Raw genomic sequence first — 12864 nt, 5'->3', positions numbered from 1 at the left:
AGAGAGGACTCCGAATATGGGTGGTGATATAACAGATGGTCGGCAGGGCAAGAAGATGCCAGTTACGACGAACGAGACAAAATATCAATAGTAGCCATCCTAAAACCCGATGCAAAATCCCCCAAGAACAACCAAAAAGACAGGTTGACAACAAGCACACAGAATTGCAGCTTGCTCCAGACACAAAATCCTGCAGTTTCTAGTGAAAGCAAGCATGCTTTATACGCTGGAATGAGGTAGTCTCAAACAAACCACAATGTCCAGAACTTGAAAATTGCATAGAAGAAGACATTAAGGTAGCACTGATCACCCTCCCCTACAAGCTTGCAGAATCTCTGGGAAAAAAAAGGTGATGAGAGATGTAAGAAGGTTGGTAAGCGGGTTGCCCATTAACATGGGCAGGCCGACCAGATTTCCTTCCTTGGTGGTTTGACTACAGCCGAATCTGCAAAGCAAGGCGATGGTACAACAAACCCAGGCCCTAGGTACAATGCAGCCCCGATGCTCATGCTTTAATAGATCAACAAATGGTTCTGAAGTGCAATGAGACAATGCTTTCTAGGCAAATGCACCTCCGTCAGAAAACAGCAATGTCTGCTGCTCGGAGCCCAGTGCATATCTTCATCCATACCAAACGACCAAACAATAACTGAGTAAAAACAAAGGGAAGAGTTGAGATGGAATCTGTAGCCCTCAAATTGTTTTTGGATCATGTGCTGTCCAAAAAATTAACACACTAAAGAATGCAAGACACTTCAATTAGACACTCAAAAGCTGTTCAATTTTGGCTTCAGAATTGCAGAAAGACAGCATGGAAGCATAGCAAGACTTAAAAAACAGATGTGCATACACAATGGCTAAAACATACATAGCAGATCAACCACATAGAATCAATATCATTAATCCAAAACAGCAGGTGCTAAGCTTAGCACATCTAAGCTTAGAAATTTAAGAGTAACAAGTTTTCTCATGGACCAAAATAAGACCACTGTATCAAGACAAGGCAGTTCAACTCTTTAATCCACAAAAACAGATCATAAAACAGAAAAGACACATTATCTAGATAAAGCAAGATGGCCCATTATACCCTTCAAGCAGCAGCCACATCTGCACTCTTCTCACCATCACCACCCTGAGTAGTTGCTTTACTAGCCTCTGCCTCGGCAGCGGCATCCATCTCCTGTGCAGTAGCATCGACATCATCTGTAGCCGGACGAATCTGCTCCTCCTCTGGAAGTGGCTCTTCAACATAATCGTTCTCAAATGCATCATTAGGAACCTGATAGATCCTCATCTGTGGCTTCGCAGGATCTTTCACAAGCACATACTTGCCCTCTTCAAATTTCATGCATATGTCCACAATCGACTTGACAATTCCCCACATGTTTGCAGTGTTGAGATTGATCTGGGTAGCAAAATCCCTTGGCTTGTAGCCCATCACAGTGAGTATGGAGTGGTTGAAGTGGTCGCGGGGGTGCACACGTGACACATAACCCAGCTTCATCATGTCAGCGCCAGAAAGTAAAGCCTGGGCAGTCCAGCGAGCAAGCTTGTTGGCATTGTTCTTGAGCTCTGTAGCAAGCACAGCTCCACGCTGGGACTCGAGCTTCTGCTTCCAGTCAACACCAGTAATCTTAGGATCAAACTCATTGAGTGCATTAAGAGTGAGGAACTGGCGAGCACCACTCGGATCAACACCAGCAGCATGGACTTCACAGCGAGCAATGATGCTAATGTCGTCGTCCAGCTTCCAGCGGCGATAACGGTAGCAAACAGGCGCCGCCTCCTCATTCTCAGAGGCAAACGGGTTAGGCTCATCAAAGGTAACCTTCTCGCCATCACGTACCAGCACCTGCTGCGAGAAGTTCTGGTTGATGTAGGTGGCCTCGACAGCAAGAGCCGGCGCGGAATTGATGTCATCCTTGTTCTCAGGGAGCTGCTCCTGCGCAGTCTCGTTGACAGTGAGCAGATCGAGCTGGGAGCCCTCGCGCTTGTCGAAGAAGAGCTTGTTGCCGACGCGCTGCACGACAATGTCCCAGGAGAGGATGCTGCGGGGCGTGCACATGAGGGCGGCGAGGATGGCGTCGGTGGCGAAGACGGTGGCCTTGTCCTCCTCGGCGAGGCGGCGGATGATGGGGTCGTCGGTGGTGGTGATCTTGAAGAACTGGCGGTTCTTGAAGCGCTCGAGGCGGCGGGCCGTCTTGGGGTTGACGCGGTCGTAGGTGCGGTCGTACGAGTCGACGGCGCCGCAGACGAGGAGGTCCTCGGGCTGGTCGTTGACGGCGAAGGAGAGCTTGGTGAAGTTGGCGAAGGGGATCTGCTCGAGGATGGTCCAGTCGGGCTGGATGTCGACCGAGGGCTTGGCGGTGTTCTGCTGGTTGCCGCGGAAGCCCTGGTGGTGGTGGGAGCGGTGGTTCTGGTAGTGGCGCTCGCGGCGGGCGCGCTCCTTCTCGGCCTCGCGGCGCTTGGCCTCGACCTCCTCGTCGCGGCGCTGGGGGAGCTGGGGGCGCTGGTTGAAGCGCCACTTGGGGCCGAAGCGCGGGTGCTTGGGCGGCGGCTTGGCGTCCACGAGGCTGAAGGACGAGTCCTCGGCGGCGGCGGCGAGCGAGTCGTCGGCCGAGGAGAAGTCGAAGACCGAGTCGCGGGAGGCCGCGGCCGCGTGGTGGCCGTGCGCACCCGGGTGGCCCGGGTTGCGCGTCCAGTCGGCGATGCGGCCCAGCTTGTCGGAGCGGGAGAAGGGCGCGAAGGGGATGGAGGCCGTGGCGACGGCCCCGCCCAGCAGCGGCGCCGCGCCCGGCGCGTCGGGAGGGCCCCAGCCGTCGGGGTTGAAGGGGACGACGCCCACGTCGAAGCCCATGGTCGCGGCGGCGGCGGTGCGGATGGATCCGGTGGCGGCGGCGCGAGGGTGGGATGGGTTAGGGTTGGGTGCGACGCGATGGAGGAGGACGGGACGAGGGGGCTTTAGGGTTTGGGTAAGCGAATATTTATTTTCTGATACTTCCAAGGGCCTCTAGCGGGCCTATGGCCCACAGGTCAGCGTGTGCTCCTTGGACTCACGTGTCAGCGTCCGATCCCGGCCCGTTAAATAAGTGGAATATTTCTACGCATGAAAAAATATCATCGATCAGATATCTCTCGACTCAATATTCTTCTCTCAGATCTCAGTTTTTTTTAATAATCTATCAGATCTCTGCTTTTTATTAATAAAAAAAGAAACAAATCTCTCAACGTTGGGCTATGTTCTTTTCAAACCAAACAGAAAAAAAAAACAGATTTGAGGTAAACGTTCTTCAGTAATCTTGTCATAAGTTCGAACCGTGTTTGGAAATCATGTCATGAACACGTTTGGAATTCGGCGATTTCAAGCGAAACCGCTAGGGTTCCCAGACACCATACACCAACACACCAAACAGAATTGCACGATTCCTTCATGAAATTCCACAGAATTCAAACGGTAAGCCTTACAGCGGGGGAGTTCAGACAGCAGGCAGCAGCCGGTTCGACATTCAACACAGTACTAGTACAAGTTTCAGGCTCATGCTTTTATTCTGTCCGACCCGGACGACACTCGGTGCGGCATCATAATGTTCCCGATCCCATACCGAACTGTTACAGGCATCAACAGCCATGGAATGGCATAGCGCGGTGGATAACGGCATGTCTGCGACACTTCAGTTCAAAATTCAGCGAGCGGTTACAGGGCGCCCACAGTTCTTATTACTAGAGCAACGAGACGGCATGGGCATAGCAAATGGCAGAGTTCCGTTCAAAAAAGGACATGGGAGCTACTCGGTGGATTCCTTGTTCTCGGCTGCCTTGGCCTCCTCGGTGAACTCCTGGTTCGGGGTCGTAGCCTCCGTAGGCGAGTTGGCACCCTCTGCAATGGCAAAGATGGCAAAGCGATGCTTGTGAGGATGGCAAGATAAATGTACTGGATTGCTTGCTTGCTATCTTGTAAATATGAAGTACCGTCGCTGTCAGTAGATGCATGAAGGAATCGTCGTGAACGGGCTTGCTGCTGGGTAGGCTGCAGGAAGATCGAGGAAGATGTAAGCGACCAAATAAATTCAGTGTAGCATGCAAGTTAATTTCATAATTATTACCACATCTGACAGCAAAAGGATATCAGCTCCACAAGCAAAGACTTATTAACAAGAATGAGGTAACAAAACATGTAATTGACACTGAATCCAGTTTAAATACTGGGCCAAAAAACTGGATATGTGATCTATTGGATTGCTAGAAAGACCCCCAAATGCGCAAATGGAACAGCTAGCAGCTGGTGCCAAACGGAGAAAGTATCAACAGTAGTAGTGTAGCACGTCTGATAGCAAAAATCAGCTCCACAAGCAAAGAATTACTACTCCCCCCGTTCCTAAATATAAGTCTTTTTAGAGATTCCACTATGGACTACATACGGAGCAAAATGAGTGAATCTACACTCTAAAATATGTCTATATACATCTGTATGTAGTTTGTAGTGGAATCTCTAAAAAGACTTATATTTAGTAACGGAGGGAGTAACAGAACTAGGGGGCAGGAACCTTGAACTGAGTTCATTTTAAATACTAGAACAAAAAATGGATATGTATCTATTGGGTTAACATAGAAAGACCAGCAAATACACTAATGAAAGAGCTAGCAGATAATGTCAAACAGATACAGTATCAACAGTGGTATAATACAAGGTAAGCACATTCTTGCAAACAATGAGTGTCAGTTTTAGCACCTGTAATTTCGGTCGAAGTGCTTCAAGCGGGCCTTTAGGCTTTTGAGGATGTCCTCCTTGCTGCAGGAAACCAAACGATCAGGTGAGCAAGATCGCGTAGGAGTTGCATTGCTTCCTCAAAATCCATTTAGCTTTCGAAAAGAACAGTACAATACCTTTCCCAGAGCCCAATCAGCAGAATCAAAGTAAGCTCGCTCATGGTCCTGATACATTTTAACACGGGTGAAACTAATGGATATGGAGCTAAAATTGATCAAACTTCCCTGACTGCTTTATACATAGATGACATAAAGTGTATATATGCATCTAATAGGTAGTAATATATTTAAGGCAATGATACCTTGGATATGAGTGGTGACTTTTTGGGCAGTACCCCTCCATACTTTTTCTTGATTACTGCTTCCTGCAAATACTCAGTAAAGTCGGATTGTGCTTATGGAATATATTTTTGACAGTTTTACAGTAGAAAGTAAATTAGATAAGAATATATTTTTGACAGTTTTACAGTAGAAAGTAAATTAGTAAAATCGTACAGATGGAAACATGCAAGCACACAAGGTTAAGCATTACAATCGTTAACAAAAGATGATACCTCCTGCTGTGCTGATGGCATCTCATTTCCTTTATTCTGGTCGGCAGTTTCCACTTTCACATCAGAAACATCTCCTTCAGGCCTCACCTGACCAGTCGTCTCATCAGATGGCTTCTCCGACATATTGTATGAACGGATGCTCAAACAAGCTACAAGGAGATAGATTTCTTATCAGATAATTTATCCCGATGCCATACAAATTAGCAGCCATAAAGCACAAGGGCATACACAAATTGGGAATAAATATGAAACGTATTCTAGGAAATATATTGACATTTTCAACCATAATGTAGCAGTACAAAGAAGATGCTTACATAAACAAGTACTGGGAAGTCAATGTAATAAGACATACACAAAATTTCAACCATAATGTAGCAGTACAAAGAAGATGCTTACATAAATAAGTACTGGCAAGTCAATGTAATAAGACATACGCAAAATTTACTTTGGAAAAAATGGAGAGGTAAATAAAACTGTGCAACCCATCCTGGGGTATCTCTATTTTGGAGAAGAGAACCAGACGCCAACTAACACTGGTCCAGTTGTTTAACAGGTCTTGCAGAAGCGGTTCTAAGTCCTAGCGTCGAACCTAACACCGGTATGCCATCTTGAACCAAGGTTGTTGCTCGGTCAGGTACGGCGAGTGGGGCAAGCAATAACTGCAAAAGTGGCAATGGCAGCATTTTGAACAAGGCTTATTGTCCTTGACAGGACTGCATGAAGGCAGTCAGCCTGAGCCCAACAAATGTAGGAGTACATAAGTATACCCCAGGACTTCAATAGAAGTACTTAAAGCCAACGAGTAAAAAAAGTACAGCACCTACGAGTTAACCTCTCTATGTATCGTAAATCAACATTTCAAGAGCGCTAAATGATACCGTGACAAGATCTGCAATCGTTTGCGTCTGATATATGACCTGCGAGACAACCCAGTGCAGAGAACAGAGATACTGCATACACGAATGATCTCCCTCTCTCCGGCCAACCTATGAGCTACTCCGTCGGACAAGCTCGTCAAGCACATACGTGACGAATCAATCAAGCTCTGGGCCGAAACTCTACTGAAATACGGCCGGTCAAGGGAATTTATGGTGCCCCAAAATTCCGCCCGTTCCCGACGAGGCGCTGGAAGAAGGCGAGGCACGCAGCTAGAGCTACCGCCGCTCGTCTGAGGCCTACCGGGGGCGGATCTAGGCGGCGCGCCCGAGATTCGTGGGCGGCGGCGAGGGTCTGGCGAATCGCTGGAGCTCGTACCTCGGGATCGGACGGGGTCGCGGCGATGCGGGAGGCGGAGGAGGCGACGGATACGCGTGGGAGGCGGGGGGAGGGAGGGGTATGGGGAGCGAGGCCGCCGGCGGCGAGGCTGTGCTAGGGCACGGCGGTGGCTGGGCGGCGCTGGTAGGTCGCCAGGGGAGGGGAGGGCGACGAGGAGGAATCGGCGAAGAAATGCAAGGGACGGTGGAGCGGAGGGGAGGCGAGCCGCGGTCTATGAGTGGTAACTGAATCTGATTCCACTTTTTTTTCTTTTTTGCCACGGATGGAATGAAAAAGAGGAAAAATGTGAAAGGGGGCATTCTGCAAAAAAAAATTTACTTCAAAAGAACTCTTTGAGAAACTTCCTTTTTTCTTTTCTGATTTTGGACGCTTTTTGGACCCGATGAAGCGCAAAACGACGGTCGATTCAAAAGCCGTCGTTGCGTATTTGAGGAACACGGGGGTAGATTCTCTTTTTCTGGAATTTGAAAATTTCAATTTTAAGATGATAACTCAATCTGATTTCACCTTTTTTTTTGCCACAAGTGGAATGGAAAAGAGGAAACTATGCAAGCTGAGGGAGCATTCTGCAAAAAAAGATCCTTCAAAAGAACTCTTTCAGGAAACTTCTCTTTTTATTTCGAATTCGGGCGCTTTTTGGATCTGATGAAGCGCAAAACAACGATCGATTTTCCAAATCGATTCAAAAGCCGTCTCTGCATATTTGAGGAACACAGGGTAGATTCTTTGTTTCCGGAATTTGAAATTTCCAACTTTAAGATGATGAATTTTACCAAGCTCCATCGTCTCTTTTATTGTTTCCGCACCTTTTCATCGAACTACGGCTCATATCATAGAGCGTAAAATACGTCAAATCGATCTCGACGATATGATGAGGAATTGGAATATCAAGTAGCATTATTCCGACGATATGATGAGTAATCAAATAACTCATCTTCCATTGTCAATATCTTTATTTATATTAAAGAAGTGGAACTACACTCGCACGGGACATCCGTAGTATAGATTTTAATTACTCTCTCCTTTTTGGTTTACAAAGGCATATGCATTTTTGTCTCAGGTCAAACCCTTTAAAGTTTGACCAAAATTATAGAAAAACGTCAACATCAACAATACATAATCAATGTCATCAAATACATCATGAAATGCATTCTCATAGGATATACAATATTTATAAATGTTAATTTTTTTTTCAATAGATTTGCTGAAACCATGAAAATTTTCACTTCAGACAAGATGTTAGGCCATACAAGGATTATGCACCACATTCTTATATACTCTTCCATAAATTTGGTCAACCTTTGAAAATTTTGACTTAGGAGAAAATTATATGCCTAAGTATACCCAATAGGGAGTACATTCTTATATCAAGGGGCTCCTCAATTCCAAAGATTCTTTTCCTGCTCTTTTTTGAGTTTGATTGTACCCCGTGTCGACAAAAACTGTCATCAAAATATAAGAGATGGCTGTGAAATTGTTATCGAACAGAGAAAATCTAAAATTAAAGCCCCGCCTCTATCTGTGCGACTCAGTCTGGTGCAAAGAAAAACAAGAGGGTCAACAAAGGGGATCAGGGATAAATGAACACTATACACAACCACTGCAAAGCATACCGTACATGAAGATGCATATATCAGTAGATTGCACTCTGGAGTAGCTCCTCCTCTTCCCCTCGACAGTCAGGCCTACAACAAGGGGTGAACTCTTTGCAACTCAGAACAGCAGGATCACGTTGGTAACTGTGATGCAGATGACGGCGAGGGTCGCGACTATCGACCCCGGACGGAAGGCTCTACCCAACCCTCTGTTCCTGGTGAAGTACTGAAAGGCAAGATACACGGCTACCCCCAAAGATAGTATCCTGCCAGCTTGAGTTCCCCTGTGCATGGCAGGTAGGAATCCGAGCGAATGAGCAAAAACCAATACCCTAACAGATATAGTAGTAGCAGCACAGTATAGCCAAAATAGGGAGAATGTTTCATACCTCAGACTCATCACCTGGTAAGGAGCAATGATGATAAGCCACATTGTTGAGAGTGGAAGCTCCAGCTCACCTGCCATAGGCATAAAGCATGCGCCGTAAGTAACATACCCCAGTTGTATGTTTTACCGATTATCCAATCAATGTTAGCCTGATGTTTGAACCCTCCTTGTCACCCTACCTGGAGTGGGTAAGAACAAGCGCACCAAAATCGCAAGAAAAGCTGTCCACAGTCCATATTCTCTCCTAACATTAGGAATTGATACCATAGTATAAGCAGGCCAAAAGAGAGTATTCTTATGTGAAACAAAGGGGAAATGTATCAGATAGCTCTTTGCACCAAATAGCAGCGTCTTACTTGATCCATGGGATTACACTGCTAGGTGCTTGCTGTGCAAACCATGGCATGAGCCAAGATTTGTGTATGCCTGTCTCTTTAGCAACCAATAGCACACTGCAAAAAGCAAGAGTAACAAATAAACTGCTGCGCTCCGTTGATACCAAAGTTTTGATGCCAAGATGAGCAAGAGGATCGACAAAGGAGGAGAGAAACTGGCCATCAGGAATAACTGAACACTAACACTGTATCACACAAGACACAACTACTGCGCAAACAATACCGCACATGGAGATATATACCATCAGTCATGTCACAACTCAGAGGTCATTCTTATTATGATAAAACAAGCTACAAAATCTGACAGGATGATGCGCTACAAGGTTTCTTTTTTATTTATATCTGCACTCTGAAGAGGCTCTTGGCAACTCAGAACAGCAGGATCACATTGATAACTGCGATACAGATGATGGCCATGGTTGCAACTATCGATCCCTGATCGAAGGCTTTTCCTATTCCTCCGGTCCTGGTGAAGTGCTGAAAGGCGAGGTACGCGGCTAGTGCCAACGACACTATCGCGCCACCTTGAGTTCCCCTGTAGATAGGAAGTAGGACCGGAGAGAATGAGGAAAAAGTAGCAACCAGGACATAAACTGAAAAGCTAAGAACCTAACATATGCAGCAGTAGGCAAACAGTACAGCTAATGTCTTTCCAAATGGCGAGAATGTTTCATACCTCACATTCATCACCTGGTAAGGGGCAACGCTGACTGCCAGCATCGTTGACAGCGGAAGCTCTAGCTCACCTGCAATAGACAGACGCACATGCATAAGTAACATATATCTGTTCCATGTCTCATCAAATATCATACTTGATTTTAAGCAGGACGTATAGATCTTCCTTGTCACTCTACCTGGAAAGGGTAAGAACAAACGCACCACAAGCGCAAGAAAAGCAGTCCACAGCCCATATTCACTCCTAAAATTAGGAGTAGACACCACAGGATGAGTAGGCCAAAAGTAAGTGCTCTTGCCTCAAAAAGAATAAACATCCAGTAGCTATAGCAAGGAAAGGGGAAAAGGTATCATCAGATAATTCTTTGGGCCAAATGGCAGAATCTTACTTGATCCATGAGATCACGGCGGTAGGTGCTTGCAGAACAAACAATGGCACGAGGAAAGATTTGTGTATGCCAGTGCCTTTAGCAAGCAATAGCACTCTGCAAGAGGCAAAAGAGTAATAAATAAATGCTCAAATAATAATCGTTGAGGAGCGGGGGCTACACTTTGTACTTCTTCAGAATAATCTAATCATTTTATGACAAAACCAAATATGTTGCAGAATAAAAAATCTACAAGGTGAATAGTAGGAGCTGAGTTTTCGAAGAATGTATCACTTTCAGTCATACAAGATTGCCCGTCCTCAAGAAAACAATTACAATTTGGAGTCATGGCCAGAACAGCCCCAGTAACTCATTCAAGTTCTGAAGCAAGATTACCACCTTGGCGTTGACAGTTATCATCGCAACATGAACACGCTAGTACTCTACTTACGATACATCGGAAGCATAAAGTAGATATACTACGGTTCTGCGGCAAGCTAAGCAAGTCACCAACCGGACCGAAACCCCTGTAAGTTATGTCGAACAGACTGATGATGTTAACGTGACTGGAATTGATACCTTGGGTCAATTTCTGCATTCGAGTTATACGGCATTCAAACTTTTAATACGAAAAACCATGCATTGCCCTGTGATACAAAGTGCAAGCAGACTGAAAATCTGGCATCCTTCGTCGTCACACCATATGGTGCTGCAAGTAAACTATGTGTCTAGTTTATTAAACACGCGGTGTTATGTTCAGGTGTAAACAGACTGAAAAATCTGGCATCATTAGTTCTTGTAAAGTGTGTTAATGTTGCTCCTGTCTCCTAGAGCTGTGAAATCACACGATGCGTTTTGATCACGAAACCAACTCTATGCAACAGTTGTTGTAATGTCCTGTGGGCTCTGAAGGAGTAACCATCAACGGATTGCGGAATCTGTGTGACAGGGATCGTCGCGCATCTCACAATCCGGCACCAGTTACCACCCACCCACCAGCATCAGCAGAAAACCAACACCCGCGCGTGTAACTCGCCGCCTCGCGGGCAAAAGCACGAACAGATTCGGAGCACGGAAAGGCGCATGCGTTTCTTCTGCACGAGCAAATCGCGCCGGAGAAAGGCGCTTTATGGTTGGGTAGCGAGGAGGGTAGGGGACTAGGGGGCGAGGCACTCACGCGGCGGCCGCGACGGAGACCCACTGCGTCGTGGGCGGGCTGAGGTACGCCGACGCGTTGCACACGATGCCGCTCCCCCGGCCCCGGCACGGCCGCGCCGCGCCCGCGCCCAGGGGCAGCGGCCTCATCGGCAGAGCGGCGCATCCCCTGCATAGACGTACGTAGATGTTAGATCACCCGCCGGCGCGGTGGGTAAGCGAGTCACACGGACGGAAGGGGAGCGGGTGGGCGCGAAGCCCTGACCTGAGCGCGGCCGTCCGCGCGGCGGGGGCGGGGGAGCAGGCCGCATTCCCGGCGGGCCGGGCCGTCCGCGGCGGCACGGGGCAGGGCGCCGCGGTGGGGATGGCGAGGCGCAGCGAGATGGACATGGTGTCGGGCCCCGAGCGGGCGGGGCGGGTTCGTCGGAGGTGGAAGCCTCGCCGGTGGATGATGGTGTCCGTCTCTGGAAGTCTGTCGAACCGTAGCACTGTGTACTGGAGTGATGAGGGGAGGGAGCGCGTGCGTGAGGGGGCACATCAATCAGATCAGATGAGCTCGCGGTGTGGGCGGGCGGCCACGTGGCGGGGCCTCGGTGGACGCGGGCCTCACGCTGGCTTGGCGGGCGTGGGGGCGGGTGCCGACTTGCCGTGCGGCGACCGCGCCCACGGCTTGGGCCTCGGCTCCTGCGCTGCATGCCTGCCGGTGAACGCACCGCCAGGGGAGGGGGAGGTGGTCGGCAGCGGCACGGACGGACGCAGACGGGCCGGGGGCGGGGGGCAGATTTCGTTTCGCGGTGACGGTCACAGGACAGGACGAGGGGACGCGTCCACGATAAGTGCTAGTAGTAGTAATCCTGTAGTAAGTAGATGTGTACTTTTTTTTTAAAAGGAAGGCTCACGGTTCTCACCACGCCGTAGCCTCACACCACTAGCTGCACTGCCACCCGCCCGGGCATCGAGAACAGAAGGAAAGCCGTTGGGGGGATTGTCGAAGAAACCAGCTGCAAAGACCCAAGGGCGAAGCTTGGAGAAGCCTCTGCTTGGACTCGCAGCCGACGGGCGCTCTCCTACCTCAGCGCCACTCACCCGGAGAACCAGACGACCCAAGGCGGCGCCTCTAAGGAGGGAACGACGCGCAGGGCACCGCCACCGCCCAACCCGAGACGAGTTTTGGGTTTTCATCCGGGTTCTGGGACGGGGATGGATAGGAGAGTCCTCAGCGGTGCCTTGAAGGAGAAAGGCGATGCGCACACGCGCCATCACCACCGTGGTTGGAGAGCCTACCAAGGGTTTCCCCCGGACTCAGACTGTGCCACCAGCACACCGCCGGCACCGGAACTGGCAGCCAAAGCTGCAGAGCGGACAACCGAAGGGGAGGAGTGAGCAGAGGAGGAGAAAACAGCCCGACCTTCAGATCTGGATCGGAAGAAATCCGCGCCACGACCACCCCCAACCGGCTCCGCGCCGCCCGAGCAACTGAGGAGGCCGGCCGCCACATCCCGCGCACGCTGCCTGTCGTAGAGGCCGCGCCGCCTCGCCGACCGGGGCCGCCGCCCCGGAGTCCGTGGTCCTTCGCGAGGGGAACGAAGTGACGAGGGACCTCGCCGCCACCTTCATCGGGGCCGCTGCGGCTTGCCGGGCGTCCTTAGGTGGTGGCAAGGGGAGGGGATGCTGGAGGGGGTGGCGGCACCG

General features: G+C 49.3%; 4 protein-coding genes and 2 non-coding genes across 7 annotated transcripts; all 6 read right to left on the bottom strand.

The window, feature by feature from the left end:
• Positions 1 to 5: 5 nt before the first annotated feature.
• Positions 6 to 100, bottom strand: LOC119343854. The gene has a single exon (XR_005166303.1). It is a non-coding gene; the product is annotated as a small nucleolar RNA Z43 (small nucleolar RNA).
• Positions 101 to 541: 441 nt separating this feature from the next.
• On the bottom strand, positions 542 to 629 carry LOC119343855. The gene has a single exon (XR_005166304.1). It is a non-coding gene; the product is annotated as a small nucleolar RNA snoR118 (small nucleolar RNA).
• Positions 630 to 858: 229 nt separating this feature from the next.
• On the bottom strand, positions 859 to 2936 carry LOC119343850 (eukaryotic translation initiation factor 3 subunit D-like). Its single transcript, XM_037614597.1, has one exon. It carries the CDS (start codon positions 2855 to 2857, stop codon positions 1091 to 1093), a length of 1767 nt encoding a protein of 588 aa, XP_037470494.1. The 5' UTR covers positions 2858 to 2936; the 3' UTR covers positions 859 to 1090.
• A 472-nt stretch (positions 2937 to 3408) lies between these two features.
• LOC119343852 lies at positions 3409 to 6792 on the bottom strand. Its single transcript, XM_037614599.1, has 7 exons — positions 6576 to 6792; positions 5322 to 5470; positions 5070 to 5132; positions 4885 to 4932; positions 4730 to 4789; positions 3970 to 4027; positions 3409 to 3877 (listed from the first exon to the last, which is right to left on the bottom strand). The coding sequence occupies exons 2-7, from the start codon at positions 5442 to 5444 to the stop codon at positions 3786 to 3788; spliced, it is 444 nt and encodes a 147-aa protein (XP_037470496.1). The 5' UTR covers positions 5445 to 5470; positions 6576 to 6792; the 3' UTR covers positions 3409 to 3785.
• A 1093-nt stretch (positions 6793 to 7885) lies between these two features.
• LOC119343853 (cold-regulated 413 inner membrane protein 1, chloroplastic-like) lies at positions 7886 to 9052 on the bottom strand. Of its 2 annotated transcripts, none has more exons than XM_037614600.1 (5): positions 8936 to 9052; positions 8759 to 8823; positions 8581 to 8650; positions 8210 to 8475; positions 7886 to 8129 (listed from the first exon to the last, which is right to left on the bottom strand). In XM_037614600.1, exons 1-4 carry the CDS (start codon positions 8983 to 8985, stop codon positions 8310 to 8312), a joined length of 351 nt encoding a protein of 116 aa, XP_037470497.1. In that variant the 5' UTR covers positions 8986 to 9052; the 3' UTR covers positions 7886 to 8129; positions 8210 to 8309. The 2 variants fall into 2 exon arrangements, with proteins under 2 accessions (XP_037470497.1, XP_037470498.1); XM_037614601.1 differs by having other exon boundaries at positions 8215 to 8475.
• A 166-nt stretch (positions 9053 to 9218) lies between these two features.
• Positions 9219 to 11709, bottom strand: LOC119343851 (cold-regulated 413 inner membrane protein 1, chloroplastic-like). Its single transcript, XM_037614598.1, has 6 exons — positions 11438 to 11709; positions 11195 to 11341; positions 10039 to 10134; positions 9829 to 9893; positions 9651 to 9720; positions 9219 to 9509 (listed from the first exon to the last, which is right to left on the bottom strand). Exons 1-6 carry the CDS (start codon positions 11560 to 11562, stop codon positions 9344 to 9346), a joined length of 669 nt encoding a protein of 222 aa, XP_037470495.1. The 5' UTR covers positions 11563 to 11709; the 3' UTR covers positions 9219 to 9343.
• Between the last annotated feature and the right edge of the window lie 1155 nt (positions 11710 to 12864).

Source organism: Triticum dicoccoides, unplaced genomic scaffold, assembly GCF_002162155.2.
Source record: "Triticum dicoccoides isolate Atlit2015 ecotype Zavitan unplaced genomic scaffold, WEW_v2.0 scaffold14361-6, whole genome shotgun sequence".
NCBI classification, from domain to species: domain Eukaryota; kingdom Viridiplantae; phylum Streptophyta; class Magnoliopsida; order Poales; family Poaceae; genus Triticum; species Triticum dicoccoides.
The sequence above is the reverse complement of the archived record's forward strand: the minus strand, read 5'-3'. Positions and strand labels throughout refer to the sequence as shown.

Excerpts from the sequence above, each read along its gene's own strand:
- LOC119343852 (XM_037614599.1), bottom strand. The coding sequence starts at position 5,444 with ATGTCGGAGAAGCCATCTGATGAGACGACTGGTCAGGTGAGGCCTGAA. Across the intron at positions 4,790-4,884 it reads CTGATTGGGCTCTGGGAAAG|CAAGGAGGACATCCTCAAAA; the intron begins GTATTGTACTGT and ends GGTTTCCTGCAG. Across the intron at positions 3,878-3,969 it reads TGCATCTACTGACAGCGACG|AGGGTGCCAACTCGCCTACG; the intron begins GTACTTCATATT and ends TTGCCATTGCAG.
- LOC119343851 (XM_037614598.1), bottom strand. The coding sequence starts at position 11,562 with ATGTCCATCTCGCTGCGCCTCGCCATCCCCACCGCGGCGCCCTGCCCC. Across the intron at positions 9,894-10,038 it reads GCCGTGATCTCATGGATCAA|GAGTGAATATGGGCTGTGGA; the intron begins GTAAGATTCTGC and ends TCCTAATTTTAG. Across the intron at positions 9,721-9,828 it reads TTTGTTCTTACCCTTTCCAG|GTGAGCTAGAGCTTCCGCTG; the intron begins GTAGAGTGACAA and ends TGTCTATTGCAG.
- LOC119343850 (XM_037614597.1), bottom strand. The coding sequence starts at position 2,857 with ATGGGCTTCGACGTGGGCGTCGTCCCCTTCAACCCCGACGGCTGGGGC.
- LOC119343853 (XM_037614600.1), bottom strand. The coding sequence starts at position 8,985 with ATGCCATGGTTTGCACAGCAAGCACCTAGCAGTGTAATCCCATGGATC. Across the intron at positions 8,824-8,935 it reads AGTGTAATCCCATGGATCAA|GAGAGAATATGGACTGTGGA; the intron begins GTAAGACGCTGC and ends TCCTAATGTTAG. Across the intron at positions 8,476-8,580 it reads TACCAGGTGATGAGTCTGAG|GGGAACTCAAGCTGGCAGGA; the intron begins GTATGAAACATT and ends TGCCATGCACAG.